The following is a 16,535-nucleotide window of genomic DNA, read 5'->3' as shown; positions in this document are numbered from 1 at the left end:
ATACATTTTTAGTAGTATATATATATATATATATATATATTATAATATTTTTTTTTTGGAAGTCATATACTATACAAAAGTTTTTAAATATTTAATCATTTAATTCGTGATAACAAATAAGTGGTCAGATATTAGTAAATTTGAAATTATTTTGAAGGCATAAAAAATTGATTACTTAAATCCTTGAAATATTTACTTAAATACTAATCATAATAATAATGATTATTATTTTATAAAATTGAATTAATATTTAATTTGAAAATCAAACAAAAACGACAAAACATTTTTAAAGCATATTGTTAGTGTGTTTTTTGTTTAACAATATTTAATATTAAAAAATATATTTTGAAATAAAATGTATTTACTTATAATTTATTACAAAGCATTTTTATACTATAATACATACACAGAAAAAACTCTTTTATAATTTTGATTTTATTATCTTTTTTGTTTAAATTGAGAGTTAGACTACTTCTACCAAACAAACATTGTTTTATTAAAACTTAAATTTTGTATAAACTATACTGTTATATAATATAGCAAAGAAAATGATGTATTTATTCAAATAATATGCTTATATTCAAAAGTATATTTCAATATATTATAATAACTATTGAAAACAATAGCAAACAAATATATTGGCAAAATATTTACAATTTTTTGAGTGAATTTAAATGTAAAATATAGTTAAGTAAATAATATGTGAAAATTGTTTTGAAATTTTCTATAGTATTTGTATGATATTTATATATTATTTCCTTATGTAAAGTAACACTTTTTGTTTATCAAATGATAATTTTAAAATTCAACAATATTGCCTTATACAAATAAAAAAAATTATTTTTGAAAATATTATTTGCAAACTAATAAAATCTTATTTGTAAAAATTTGTTTTATTGACAAACAGTGTGCAATATATTATATTATATAACTTAAAACTTATGAATTATGACCCAAAATATTAAAGCATTATTTTTATAGTTATTTTATATTACTTATGATACTCGTTTAGCTTTTTTATTTAATTTATAAATGAATTTAAATATACAATATTCTGGGGGTATATAAATATATTATTAATACTTATGGGAAAATGTTGTGCACTTAACTTTAGGGTCAGAGTATTATACCGTATATTAGATATGATATAATCAAAAAAATGTTTTTACTTATATGATTGCTTTACATTAGTCATGAAAATTTTATGAACATTTTTTAGGAGATATATATAATATTAGATAGACACTCAATATATATATTAGTGACTTATTTTTAGTACTTGAAAATACCGAGAGATAGTATTGTGTATAAGATATTGGTATATAAAAAATTTGAAATAAAATCTAAACTAAAATAAAGTGAAATAAATAAAATAAAGATTTTTAAAAGAAAATTCTTAAATCCATTACTGAATTGGTTTTATCGATTAGTGTTTTGTGTTGAGTCAAACAAAAAACTTTTTAGATATTTTTATAGCAAAATTATTTATATGAAAAAATAAAAATTTTAAAGTAAACTTGAAATAACATAATTGAAGTCTTATTTTATTACTTTTTTTCTCTGATGGCTAACATATTTTGGGCTATGTTTTAGATAAACTCAATTATGGAGTGATTTTTTGTGTATCGAAAATATTACATAAAAACTATTATACGTTTTGTTGATTTAAAATATAATTTTGACTTTAAATATAAGTTACAATGACTTGTTTGTGTATAAGACTATCCTCGTTATAATGTTTTTAACTATTATTTTATATATAATAATATCATATATGAGAGATTGATTGGAGATTACTATAGTATACAACTAAAGAAAACAGTATAATGAAATATATTTGTCGGTCTATATGTAGTTAAATATAATAATATGAAATAACAAGTGAATATCTCTCTCTCTCTCTCTCTCTCTTTGCGTTTAAACAAATTGATTGATTTATTTTTGAGATAAATATTTTCACTCTCAAACATTTCACTATCAATCTCATCCCGATATCACTTTAATAAACAATTTATAGCACTACTAGTGTTATCGATTCATTTTCATAGGTATTATATCGATTTAAGTTTAAAAGCCGAGAGAAACAGGAGATTCAATATAAAATACAAGTTTCGAGAAAAATTGAATTTGAATTGAATTGTTGTGAGAAAATAAGATATTTTTGTTTTATTCAACAAATGAGTTATTATAAACAGATTATACTCTATCATAAACTATATGAAGTAAAAGTGAGGGCAAAAAATTTGCACATTTAGGAGGCAATGCGTGCGCTGAACCCTCACATACACAACATTACCTAAACTGCTATTTGACTCCTTTCCCTGTAATGGACAGACAGACAATTTTATTATTATTTTATTACTGAAGACAAGTTATATATATATATATATTGTATAAAAATATATGCATAGAGAGTATATAACTTACTCTTTTTTACACTCAAGTGTTTTGTATATAAATAATAATATACACAAAATGTTTGAGTGTTTATGTAGTTTTGACACTAAATATATTTTCATGAAAATATAATTTCACTTTTCATACATTAAATAATAAACGAAAGTTTATTATATAACATTGTGATGTTGGTTAGGGATTCGTGTGAAAAGTTTTCAACTAAACTCTCTCTCTCTCTCTCTCTCTCTCTCTCTCTCTCTCTCTCTCTCTCTCTCTCTCTCTCTCTAAATGATCATTAGGAGAGAGTCTGTTATGACGGTATAAAAAGCAAAATTATATTTTATGCCGTTTTTACAATTCATATTAAATACAAAGTGGAAAATAATTTCTTTCATTTATCTGACCTCTCAATGTCCTAAAAATTAAATTTAATATTATGGGAATTGATATTTCAAAAATCTCTCTTTCACTCATAGTTTCTGTTAAGCCAGTGACTGAAAGTCAATTATGTCTTAACTTTTAATAGTTATTATTTTTTGTTTTATTTTACTTTAATGTTATATAAATATATTGAATTTCACTTTCAATTGAGTTTAGTATCTCTTCAGTGGATAATAATAATAATATACTATTAATGACATATTTTGGTTATACCGGCTATACATGCGGTTATTATACTGTATATAAATTTTATAATAGTTTGAGAGAAACAAACATTTGTAAGAAGTTATTGAATTAAAGGAAAGACATAATAATTAGATATTTCTTTCAAAGTATAAGAGGGAAACAAAAATACATAATTGTCTTAATAATGGATACGAGAATTGTTTGCTAAATAAACAAATGTAATAAAAATATATATAATAAATGCATATATTTTAACTATAGTAAACTATTTGTCTCGTCTAATGACATGAATTATTGTTTTTTATTTATTTTTATTATTTATGTTATTAATGGCAAAGAAATAGTTTGTAAATCAATAAAACTTTACCGATTTTTAATGTATTCTCAATGTCTCATGAATTTTGATGAAAGATACTTTTAAATATATATATATAATATAAATATATATATATCTCTGTAATATATTTTTAAAGAAATTTATAAAATGTGTATAATATTGTGGATATATTTTGAAATTTATGTTTTTATATTGTAAAATATATATCCTGTGATATAAGAGGGAAATGTTGATCAACAAGTTTTTAGGTATAGGTATTCATTATGACTGCTTTTTACGAACAGGTATTTATTAATTTATTTATACTTTATATATACAATACCTGTATATAATGATATTACTCCCAACAACTTATTGTTTGATTGAGATTTAAAGAAATATTTAATATTTATGTCACAAAAATTAGCCATTTTTTCTTTGTTTATGTATTAAAATATAAGATATTTATTATGAAGTATTTTAATTAAAATTTCCTGTTATATCAAAGTAAACATAAGAATAAAGCATTTTTTTAATATAAAACCATAAGTTACACGAAATATCATAAATAAATAAAAGAGACGATTTATTCAGGTCTTTAATGGCCATAATATTTAATTATGAATACAGTATTGACTACAAATATGTGTGCAAAAAGCACTTAACATTTGAGCCCTTTATTTAACCTCAAGAGTTGGGATTATTACATAACTCTTGAGCTAAAATAAAAAGTCATATAAATTAAAATTCTTTAAGTATTACATACTGTTGTTTGAGAATTTGTATTTTGAAATATACTAATAAATTATTTTATGAATTTTTTGCCGTGAATTATAATAATATTAATAAATTAAGATTTTTAAGCTAAATATTTATCATATGAATTAATTCATAAATAATTTATATAATAGTTAGCTTTAAAGCCAAGTAACAAACACGACACACAATGAAAAATCCTTCAACTAATATATGATATTTTGTTTGTTGTTTCCATATGTTATGTGAGAGAAAAAAATTATTAAAAAGAATAATAATAATAATAATAATATGAATTTTATATTATATGTGAAATGTTTTGATATTTTTCTATTATTTCAATGTTGGATACAAATTATAATTGCAATAAAAATATATGTGAAATGATATCATATCTCTCAGCGAGTAATCAAAATTTATTGCAATTTTTAATACAAAACCCCTATTAATAAACATTTGTATATAAATTTTAGTGTTTTTGTATATAACAGTGATATTGCATTACTATTTTCAATAATATATGTTATTATTATTGTATTATTTAGTGATATACTGTATATACGAAATTTGTATTACCCCGTGTGGTATGTCTGTCCTCTCTCCATATAGTGTATGGTATACACATGATATACATGATGGCCCAAACCACCCGTCCCTTATGGTGTGGTAGTGTTGTATATATCTAGTTATGTTATACTATTACTTCATTTGACAAACCATTGTTCACAGCAAATATATTATCGAAAAATAAGAGGAGAGATCTGTTAAAAACAACTATACATATAAAAAGTTGTACCAAAAAACTCATATGAATTACAACAACAATAGAAAGTACAACAAATAAATTGGTGTGATTTGTGTGACACTCGCTTTTCACACCATTCACTCACTCATTCATATCACTCTCCCTTTCCCTCCCAATGTCTGTCCATTGTATGTCAACTGAAACATACAGTTTAACATAACTTATAACATGAAAATATGAAACATTTGATATTTTTGTGTGATATGCGAATATAATTTTTCTATGATTTTTATAACTAAAAATTATATATTTAATTTTTATAACTAAAAATTATATATTTAATTTTTATGCTTTTCAGGCAAATATCAGAATTTATGCCAAAAATTACATATATAGAAATAATAATAAAATAATAATAATAACTCAGATCAAGATTTTATGACTAGTTTTGATATCTTATCGCAACTTTTTAGGTAAAATGTTTTTATAAGCTTTTTATAGTGTGGGTGGTATTAGAGTTCATTCATGATTAAAGGTTTTCAAGGGTGGGGTATCACTGGCACTGGCAGATCACAGCATAGATTTTTAAGTGCCGGTACGCACTCTACCTGTTCCCGACTAAAATTATTTTTGATTCACATCAAAACACACCTCCGATCAAAAAAGCATACAATAATAAAGTTTATCAAATCTTTTTTATATTGTAATAAACTTTTTTGTTATAATGTATATATTACAGAGATCCACAAATTATTATTATTATTATTACTTTATTTATATTATACAGTATATGTTAAAATATTAAGTAATATTTAAATTATCTACTTTATTTACATTGCTTCATCATAAACGTAATGTTATCAATGTTTATTATCTTTGTATTTAATATAAAAATTAGTTTTCTATAAAAATTTCTAGAAATAGTAAAAATATTTTCTCATAATTACGATGAGAGATATTGACTGAATTGCCAATTTATATTTGACTCAAAAATTGTTTATTGGGTCGAAAAAAATTTCCCATTGATTTTTCAATATATTTGATTTTTTATATACATTTTGATCTTTAATATTTAATAAATATAAACAGCAATACAGCTAACCATTCAAATATATAAATATATTGTATATAACCTATGGATGAGAACAGCATTTTTTGCGACAAAAATAGTTTTTTTTGTATCAATATCTCTATAGAAATATTATATAAAAAGACTGTATTTTTGAATTAAGTCGATTTCAGTGGGAATTTCTTTAGGGCCACCCGTATATTCAATTCAAATATATTCTCACTTTTTTTTGTCTCTCTCTCTCTCTCTCACACACACATACACACATAGTTTACAATATATCTTATAGTTATTTTTTATTCAATGTTATCTCTCTCATGAATTGTCTCTACATTTCTCTTTATATATATATGCGAGTGTTTATACACTGATGTAAAGCAGATTTAATACATTGGTTGCAAACTTGACGTGAATTTTGTGTATCTTTTTTATATGATTTGTTTACTGCAAACTCTTATCCCTATAGATTGAGATATACACTGTCTTTGTGTGAATTGTCTGTTATATTCAATGGTTATGTATTAATAGTTTATTCAAAGTTGTTAGCAAAGAGAGCATCATTTGGTCGGTAATGGACTTGATTTGAATGGATGGAGATATGAGATAAACATGTTATTAAAAAATTACTGCAATAGTAGTAGTGGTAGTAGTAGTAGTAGTAGTAGTATTCAGTGCTATAGTTCAGTAGACAAACATCTTATATATTATAATATAAACTTAAGAAAAGTGATTATACTATGTCTGCAATTGACTGCAAATATATGGTAAACGACAGTATAGTGAATGCCATCCTTTTTGCTGTACAATCAAATCATTGCATATTTTATTTATTTCACTCAAATTTCTATTTAAATACTAATCAATTCTTGAGTCAACTATTTTTTTCTGAATATATTTAGCAATATATCTAAAATACTGCGAAAAGAGAGACTGAAAAGTGAGTTATAATTTATGTTGAGATTTATTGGAGTAAATCGTTTAATCGATAAAAACGAGTGAAAAAGGAAAGACTTTATTCACAAAAAAAACAAAATAAAAAAATAATGGCATTAATTCTCATTATATTTAAATGCTAATATAAGCATATATAAAGTCTGTATATTTGTAATATACTGTACTATATTATATTGCAAACAGCAGTGAATGAGATTGAGATTCACAATATATTTAAATTAATATATATTACAATCTCAAACTATAGTAATCTCTATCCCAATGGTTGTTCTCGATATTATGCACTCAACTTGTTTTATTACTATCAATATATATATATATAAGAAAATAAACAACAAAAAAGTTTGGGTCACATCTAATAGAGTTTATATATATATATATATATATACAGTACATACACGGGGTTTATAAAAACAATTTATACAAAACACAAGCCCTTAATTAATTGCATAATAAAAAGTAAACCATTATTAGAATAAAAAGCTATTACTCGTTCTCCATATAGTTATATATATATATATTTATATATTGTATGACATGTTTTGTTGTAATAGATTCAGAAAACTAAAGTAAATGCAAAAATTCAATAGTGCTGTTGATCTGTTGATTACTGAGTGTATTCATTAATGAGGATAAAGATAGAGGACAGTAATGCATATAAAGGAACTGGTGTTTATGTGTTTTATCGTTTCATTCATAAACCCATTCCCCTATTACAGCCCTATTGTTTGCTAACATTAACGTTATAATTAATTTTTTATTTTTATTCTGACTATTTCTTTATGATTTTATTTTTTAATTCATTGCAAATCAAATACAATATTATTTTGATTAACATTTCAATTTAATTTTTAAATTGAATTGTTTTGTTAGTTTTAATATAAATATAATTAAAAAAATGTTTCAAATATTTGCAAATGATTATTGCGGTTAAAATATTCACCGAAAACAATGATTAATATTTATAATTTTATTGTTATTACTTTTTATGTAATCTGTAAATCAAAATTAATTTAAACACACACTTTATGCCCAAACCTAATGGTTATTATTTGAATCATTCATTCAGTCAAATGGTTTTTCCAGCACTTGTTTGTGGCACTCATTTAGTAGTAACATCTTTACATAATAATTAATGTATAATTTACTGAGAAATTTAAATTGACTTTCAATTATAGTAAATATATACACTGTATATACATATACTTTATATTATTATTTTTTTGAAAATTATTCCCTTTTTAACTGCTTTTTGATTGTCACTAATTACAATGCAGTGGTGTTTGTCTATACAACTCAATGACTACAAAACAAAAACCCTTATAATATACACTTCATATAAGAAAACTTATTAAACAATTATATAATCTCTTAGTTTATTTTATTTTTGACATTTAGTGCCAATTAATGTCTCAAAAACTCGGTTCCGGTTTATCTCTAAATATGACTCTCTTTTTCTTTCACCTGTTTTTTCTCTATTTTTTAAACTCACTTATATTTGTTATAATTTTTAATTATATAAATAAAAATAAAATTTATTTCTTTAAAACAAGGATAATAAATAGTAAAATTCTGTTAAATATTAAAAATTAAATAAAAATATTTTTTTAAAATATTAAATAGTAATCATTGCATACTTTACCATAAAATAGGAGTTAAAGGAAAGAGAAAATGCTTTTTAAAACTATTTTGGTTTTGTCTCTATTTTCTATTACACGGGCCGTCCATTCATTAAGAAGTACAGAAAAGCCATTTGTAAAGCAATTTATAGCTACAAAACAATAATAACAATCATATGATAGAGAGAGAGAGAGAGAGAGAGAGAGAGAGAGAGCACCGGCAGATAGCTTTTAATATGGATGCCTATGTTATGGGAAAAGGGAATTATCATTATCTGTTGCCAGTCTGGAGATTGAGTCAAAAGTTATATTCAGTTAAGTTGAATGAGACATAGAGAGAGAGAGAGAGAGAGTCAAATACCTGCGCCACCGGGTATTTGGCATTTGGGTCCCAAAGAATGATACACAACATATCATTAGGATTTTACTATTATTATTATAACTTATATTTTAATATATAAAGATTTCACGAGAGAGTTGAGAGAGAGAGAGAGAGAGAGAGAGAGAGAGAGAACACGTTTTTTGTGTTATAAACTCAACTCTCATATTATTGTCTTTTGCAACGCGGATATCATCTCTTTTGAGAAAATATATCTCTTTAAATAACATACATAAGTCTTAACATACATTTATATTTTGTGTTTTACAACATTAATATTAAGTTTAATCATAAAATTGCAGCAAATTTTTTAGTAGTTTTTGATTGTTATTAATTTCTCCGTCATTGAGAAGATGAGAAAAATGCATTCAACTAACAGTACAGTAGTTGTAATATAACAATCTCTCTCTAATATCTAATATATTATTTTATTATACAATTTTCCATCGTTTAGTTATATAATGTTATTTAACAGATATTTTATAATAAATGTTATTTGACTATTGAAAACTAGTGCTTCATATTTTTGATGATTATCAAAAAAAAAGGTTTTTATATATAACGATATACATAACACAAAACAAGTGATTAATTATGCTTTTCATCTCATTTTCTGACAAAATATTATTAGCTTTACTATAATAAAAGCGATTAATTTTATGCGTAAATTATTTATTTAAACAAATTATTTATTATATAAATATATTTTGTATGTGTTATTAATAACACTGTGTGTCCAGGAATTGTATTTTTAGATTAATATTTTATATGTTTTAAAATTAAAATATTATTTATGCATTAGAGATATATTTAGTGATAAGCAAAAGATTTTCTCAAGTTTTGAATACATTAAATAAATTAAATGAATTTCTTATTAATTTTATATAATCAAGAAATATTTTCCGCATATCCTAAAAAATATTTTACTGTATTTCCTAAAAAAACTTAATGTATTTTACATACAATACATCATAAAAAATCGCTGTTTTCTAATGAAACAAAACTATTTTTAAGGGAAAAAAGTTTTTTATTATATTTTATAGCTGTTTAATATTTTTACGATAATTATGTTAGCCTTCAATGCGCTTCATAAGACAAAAAATGTATAATTTTATTTTTTTAGTAAAATCTATTAAAAGTCCAATACAAATAGTGTTTGTGTGTGTGTTTGAAAATCAGTATATTTTTGTAAAAATGATTAATTATATAACTTTATGCTAACTACTTATTTTAAATAAGTTATTTGAATATTTTATTTTGTATTAAATAGTTATTTCATATTTTAAATGAATATTTAAAAATTCATAAAAAATAAAAATTTTAAATATTTATTTATCTGTTTCGAGTCCAATTCAATTTGTAATTAATTATATTTCATATTTACATTTGTTGTAACTATTTTTTTAATATTTATTTATAGGATGACTTCAATAAAGACAATTATGATTTGGTTGTTATTAAGTACAGTGTTTATGATAGTGAGTGTCACTAACGGTGCCCAATATGTAGCACCTGGCGATTGCACGTGGAATCACATTCCCCAAAGCAGTTTTGATGTATTACTTAAGTGCCAGTTGAGGACAATCAACCCGTCGGGCCTTAACTTTAGTCTTATTCAAACTGAACACACTATTAGTCTTACGGTAGTCTGTGATGAGTCTCTGTTTGAGTCGCGTCTGGAGAACGGCTCACTCAGTCACTTGCGGTTCTTGAAGTCATTGGACATCGAGAACTGTAAACTAAAACAACTAAGTGGTGGTGCACTCACAGGTTTGCAACAACTTCGCAACCTAACAGTGCGCACTCATAACAACAATTTAGGCTCACAATCACTGGCACTGACACACGAATCACTGTCCAGTTTGAAGCACTTGGAGAAGTTAGATCTCGGCTTCAACTATATCGGACAGTTGCCACAGGACTTGTTTTGTCCACTGGCCAGCCTTAAGACTCTTAATTTAACTCAAAATCGACTCAGTGGTTTCGGTAGCTTTGGTCTCATAGATCCGGCTACTGGTCAGCTGTGTCTACAAGAGTTACAACGCCTTGATTTGTCCCACAATCACATCTCATTCCTGTCAGAGACAGGTGTGGCCTCTTTGAGGAATCTTCAGGCACTCTATTTGCAGAATAACAGAATTGCAGAGTTGGCTGAACTGTCTTTCTCTGCCCTCAAGAAGTTACATATAATTGATTTATCAAACAATTTGTTGCAAACAATTCCGTCGCGATCTTTCAGAGAGTCTGAAGAACTGAAAGAATTACATCTGCAAAACAATTCACTGACAGTACTGCCGGCCGGCATATTCAGCGGTTTGTCTAAACTACTGATCCTCGATCTGAGTCACAATCTTATCGGCAGTGAGTGGATCTTTCCGGAGACATTTGCGGATCTCATTCGTGTTGTTGTCTTAAATTTGGGATTCAATCGTTTGAAAAGCATAAATGCGTCGACATTTCAAAATCAATACTCTTTACAGATCTTGTATCTCAACAACAATGAGATCGAACAGATCGGTGACAATTCATTTGCCTCTCTTTACAATTTACATACACTTATACTAAAAGGCAATCGACTTAAGAATGTCTATTCATTTACATTCAATGGATTATATGTGTTAAGCCAACTATCCTTAGCTGAGAATGAGATCTCCAGAGTAGACGACAACGCCTTCAGAAATAGTAGTAATCTTCAAAGTCTTCATCTCAATGGTAACCTCTTATCTGAAGTTCCGATTGCAGTATCAGCTTTAAGATCATTGAAAAGTTTATACCTGAGTGACAATGATATCAAAGTTATTAAAAATTCATCATTTGTTGGTTTGAATAATCTGTCGGAGTTGAAGCTGTCGGGCAATGAGTTGGCAAACTTGACGAGAGGGACACTCAAAGAGTTACAATCTCTTTACGAATTAGATCTCTCTTGGAATCGCATCAATGGTCTCGATCACGGAGTCTTTGACGACGCGCCCACATTAAAGACCATTCAATTAGACAATAACTTCTTGAGTGATATCAATGGCCTTTTCATGAACTTAAATAACTTGCATTATCTTAATGTATCCAACAATAAGATAACATGGTTTGATTACGCCCTTATCCCCCGTTCCCTTAATAAACTGGACATACATCACAACGAAATTGAAACTTTAGGCAACTATTTCGAGTTGGAAAGTGCTCTACAGCTCGAGGACTTTGATGTCAGCCATAACCTAATTAAAGAGATCTCTGGCTCAGCCATACCCAACCGTATCGAACGGATCAACTTAAGTGATAATAAGATCCGTGTTGTACATCAGTTCACATTTATGGCCAAACATAACATCACTTTTGTCGATCTTCGCAACAATACATTGCAAACGCTTGACATCAATGCTTTCAGATTGAAAGCTCTGACTGCAAACAGACAGTCGCCTGAGTTTTATGTGTCATCCAATCCATACTATTGTGACTGTACTATGGAATGGCTACAGAGGATCAATAGTTTGGACACCAGTACCCGACAATATCCACGTATTGTGGACTTAGAGCAAGTGATGTGTCAATTGCCATTTGTTAGGCACAACCAATTGGTGCCGTTGACCAAAGCAAACTCATCCAACTTTTTGTGTAAATACAAGTCTCATTGTTTTGCTTTATGTCATTGTTGTGACTTTGATGCGTGTGATTGTGAGATGATGTGTCCAGAAAACTGTACCTGCTACTATGACCAAACCTGGAACACCAATGTTGTCGACTGTTCCACCAAATCCTATAATGCCATCCCATCCCGTATACCAATGGATGTGACGGCTCTCTACTTGGATGGCAACGACATCTTCACACTAACCAGTCATACGTTTATTGGACGCAAAAATATGAAACAGTTGTACCTAAATAATAGTAATATACATAATATAAGTAATCGCACTTTTAATGGACTCGTATACCTGGAAGTGCTGCACCTGGAGTACAATCAGCTGACTATTCTTCACGGCTATGAGTTTGATTCACTGCATTATCTCAAAGAGCTTTATCTTCATCACAACCGTTTGCATACCATTAATAATAATACATTCATTCATCTGAAATCACTACAAGTGCTGCACTTGGAGTATAACTCAATTGTCGAGTTTCAAGTGTTCACATTAAGCGCATATAACACGAGGTTGTCTGCTCTCTACCTGTCCAACAATTTGTGGTCGTGTAAGTGTGCTTTTATGGATGACTTTGTTGAGTGGGCCCGAGTCAGTGCACCGCATCTGCCCGACGCTCATCAGATCCGATGCTATTATAATAGCACACATGTGGGCCCATACATCTCGCAGTTTAACTCGACTACCTGTGCCAATAATGCTTTGGGTGCCATTGGCATTGGTATGATTGGTGGCACTGATGACACTAAAGTAAACCAACAAAGCAACAACAATTTGGTTTCACTTTTACCGCCCAATCAGTTCATTCGCGATAATATCATATACATTGCAATTGTGTTTTGTTTGTTAATATTGGTGTGTCTTATGATAGTACTGTTGTGTGTCTATCGTAAAGAACTTAAAGTCTGGATGTACAGCAAGTATGGCGTCCGACTGTTCCAGAGGTCGCGATACACACCAGAGACGGAAAAACTGTTTGACTCATTTGTGTCCTACTGTAAGAAAGATGAGGCCTTTATCGCCCAGATATTGGCGCCGGAGTTGGAGTGCGGTCACCCACCCTATCGTCTGTGCCTTCGTTATCGGGACCTACCGATGTCCGGCTATGTGGCCGAAGCTATCACCGAAGCCATAGAGTGTAGTCATCGAACAATTATCTTATTGTCGGAACACTTCCTAAAGTCCGAGTGGTGTCGGTTTGAGTTGAAAGCCGCACATCAGGAGACACAGTGTAATAAAAATCATAAACTAGTTGTTGTCTTATTAGACAAAAATAATTTAAGTGAATTAGACGCCGACACACGTATGTGCCTCAGGTCGGTACCCGTTATTCATTGGGGTGACCGACGATTTTGGGAGAAACTCCGATACGCTATGCCTCCCGCAAGGGGTCAACTCAACAAACCCATGAATTGTCCCGATGTTCGCGCGTCCCTTGAATTCAAAAGGGCTGTCAATAATATGGGAAAAGCCGTCTAATAGTGTCAATGCTTTATAAATACATTAAATCTTATTATTAAAATATTTAAATATATAATATATAAATTAATTTAAATGATCCAAAAATGTTGATTTAATAATGTGTGAAAATATTAATATATATAAATAGACGCTATATATATGGACTAATTGTGAATTTAAAAATTCAATTATAAATAGTTTATTAAATTTGAATTACAAATCAAAAAAATACGACAACAAAAACACTACACTATAATTAAAATGCAAATTAAATTAAATTGTTGTAATAATAATAACTTCTCTAATATATCTGGTTTTCAGACAACAGTGGAGAATCAAAACATAATAATATCTTATTGTATATATAAATGTCTTTATATATTATTTTCATTTATATTATTATTTACTTTGTTTTTCTTGTGTGTGGATGAGTGACATCAATACCACACTAGAGTTATAACCATTTTTTTGGCAAGAGATGAGAGAAATAAAAATTAATATAATTTTTTTTCATTCATTAATTTCTATACGGATTTTATCTCTCAAAACATTTAATAATATAACAATACATATGTTGTAAATATATTTAGCATTTTTTTGTGAGACAAAGACAAGAAATAAGAAGTTAATTATAATTATTTATAATTGTTTGCCGACTACTCTCTAACATTGCCGTACACTTCAATGTACTTCAAATATTTAATTATATACACTTAAGATTTATATAGAGTTACCATAAATTGTGATACAAGAAGATTATTGAAGTGATTTTTATTTGACATCTATTAGACAACACTTTAGATATAAATATATGTGTTGTGAATGGCAAACAAACACACAAACAACTCGTTTTATATAATAATAATAATAAGGATGTGATCTGAAAAAAAACTTTTATTGCAATTATTCGTCAAATGACAGCCAAATACCACCGCCACTATACCACTGATAATAAACAAAAATATCAAACACACAATAACAGTGAAGAGGACAGACATGTGATGACATGGCCCACACTCTCACTATACATGGATGTGACGACAATGAATAATATGAATATTTTATATTTATATCAAATGTGAAACAAAAATAACTATTCATTGACTCTTTTTCCTAATGTGTGTCCATTTATGTGAATAAAATTCCCTCTCTTTTTATTTATATAATTATTATATTATATAAATTATATGATTGTATATAAAATATATATATTATGAGAGGCAATGACTTATTATAAGTGGTTTTGTCTCAATTTGTAATATTATATTAATATATTATAAATATTATTGCTAAATTTATTATTTGTATATCTAGTTATTGTATTAATAATTTAATTTTTAAAATATAAATAAATTTTAATTTTATTACAAAGAGATTTTGTGTATTTTTTAAATAATTATAATGATATATTTTTCTACGTTAAGACATTAAAATATTTTTATTTTATATAAATTTATACCATATAAACGTAATGTATATATAAGTCCAACGAATAAAATATAAAAAATCATATCAAATACATGTGTGTATTAAGTTATAGAGTAGATTATATACTGTACCACAATATATATTGAAGTTTACTATTACCTAATCAGTGTTTCTAACTTTCCATTTTCATCCCTTTCCTACTCCTAATAATTCAACTATAGTTTTGAAATAAAGCTATTATTGAATTTTCTTTTTTTTTTATTTCTTATATCTCTTCCTTTCGGTTTTTTAATAATTTAATTTCACATTTTTATTTTGAGAGTAATTTCTATCTCATCTATGATATAATGTCTCTATTTTATTACTTACTGTATTTTTGATGACATGGACTCAAAGATTGGATACACCTATAAACCTATGTATCTTCTCATTACATTTTGATATACTATAATAATAATAATAATATTGTCATATAAATTATATTTTAATTTTGGACTCTTATTTTTGAACAACTTTTCTCACACATGATTGTCACGACATGTCTGTCACCTAATCTCCCAAATTATAAAAGCCATGCATTTAAGTAGTTTAATGTTAATAAAAATTGTTTTTTATTTTGAAAATTAATTTATTTCTTAATTTTTTTAATGGGAAATATTTCAATGCAAAATTGTTTCTGAATTTTGTTTTTTAGTTAACAGTGAATGGATTGATAAAATTTATACAATTTTATATTAATATATAAAAGAAGATAAATATTACAATAAGTGTTAAATTTTATATAAAAATAAACTTTTAAATATTGATTTATATATATTTTTATATTTACTATTGTATTCAATTCAATATTAAATATAATAACAATGAAATGAGGAAGTATTCAACCATTTTTAATATAAAATATATATTATTTGTTATTATTTGATATTATTTTTCATTGAATAAGACGTGTTTTTTATTTGATTAGCAGTTATACTGACTGTTAGTGTCAAACAGTGAGAGACGGGTTGAGTAACACTAAGTGATCACAAACTTGATGTGCTATATGTCTGTATACCATATAATGTTGAATGTGTTGGTTGTGTTGTATATAAAATATATCAAATGTTGATTTCTCATTAGGCATTCCATACGGCACCGGCAGATAAT

The 16,535-nt window shown here is 26.7% G+C and overlaps 1 protein-coding gene across 1 annotated transcript in view; it reads left to right on the top strand.

Moving 5' to 3' along the window:
* The window catches only part of LOC128961822 (toll-like receptor Tollo), a 50,546-nt gene extending 36,515 nt beyond the window's left edge, over positions 1–14,031 (top strand). Inside the window, exon 3 of the mRNA XM_054308106.1 lies at positions 10,283–14,031. Coding sequence (XP_054164081.1) covers positions 10,284–13,976 — 3,693 coding nt within the window. The 5' untranslated portion in view covers position 10,283 and the 3' untranslated portion in view covers positions 13,977–14,031. The remainder of the gene's footprint in view (positions 1–10,282) is intronic.
* Positions 14,032–16,535: the final 2,504 nt, after the last annotated feature.

This window comes from Oppia nitens, unplaced genomic scaffold, assembly GCF_028296485.1.
Source record: "Oppia nitens isolate AA-2021 unplaced genomic scaffold, nextdenovo-longstitch-racon4-pilon3 scaffold5_pilon_pilon_pilon, whole genome shotgun sequence".
Classification (NCBI taxonomy): domain Eukaryota; kingdom Metazoa; phylum Arthropoda; class Arachnida; order Sarcoptiformes; family Oppiidae; genus Oppia; species Oppia nitens.
This window is presented reverse-complemented; position numbering and strand designations above follow the sequence as displayed.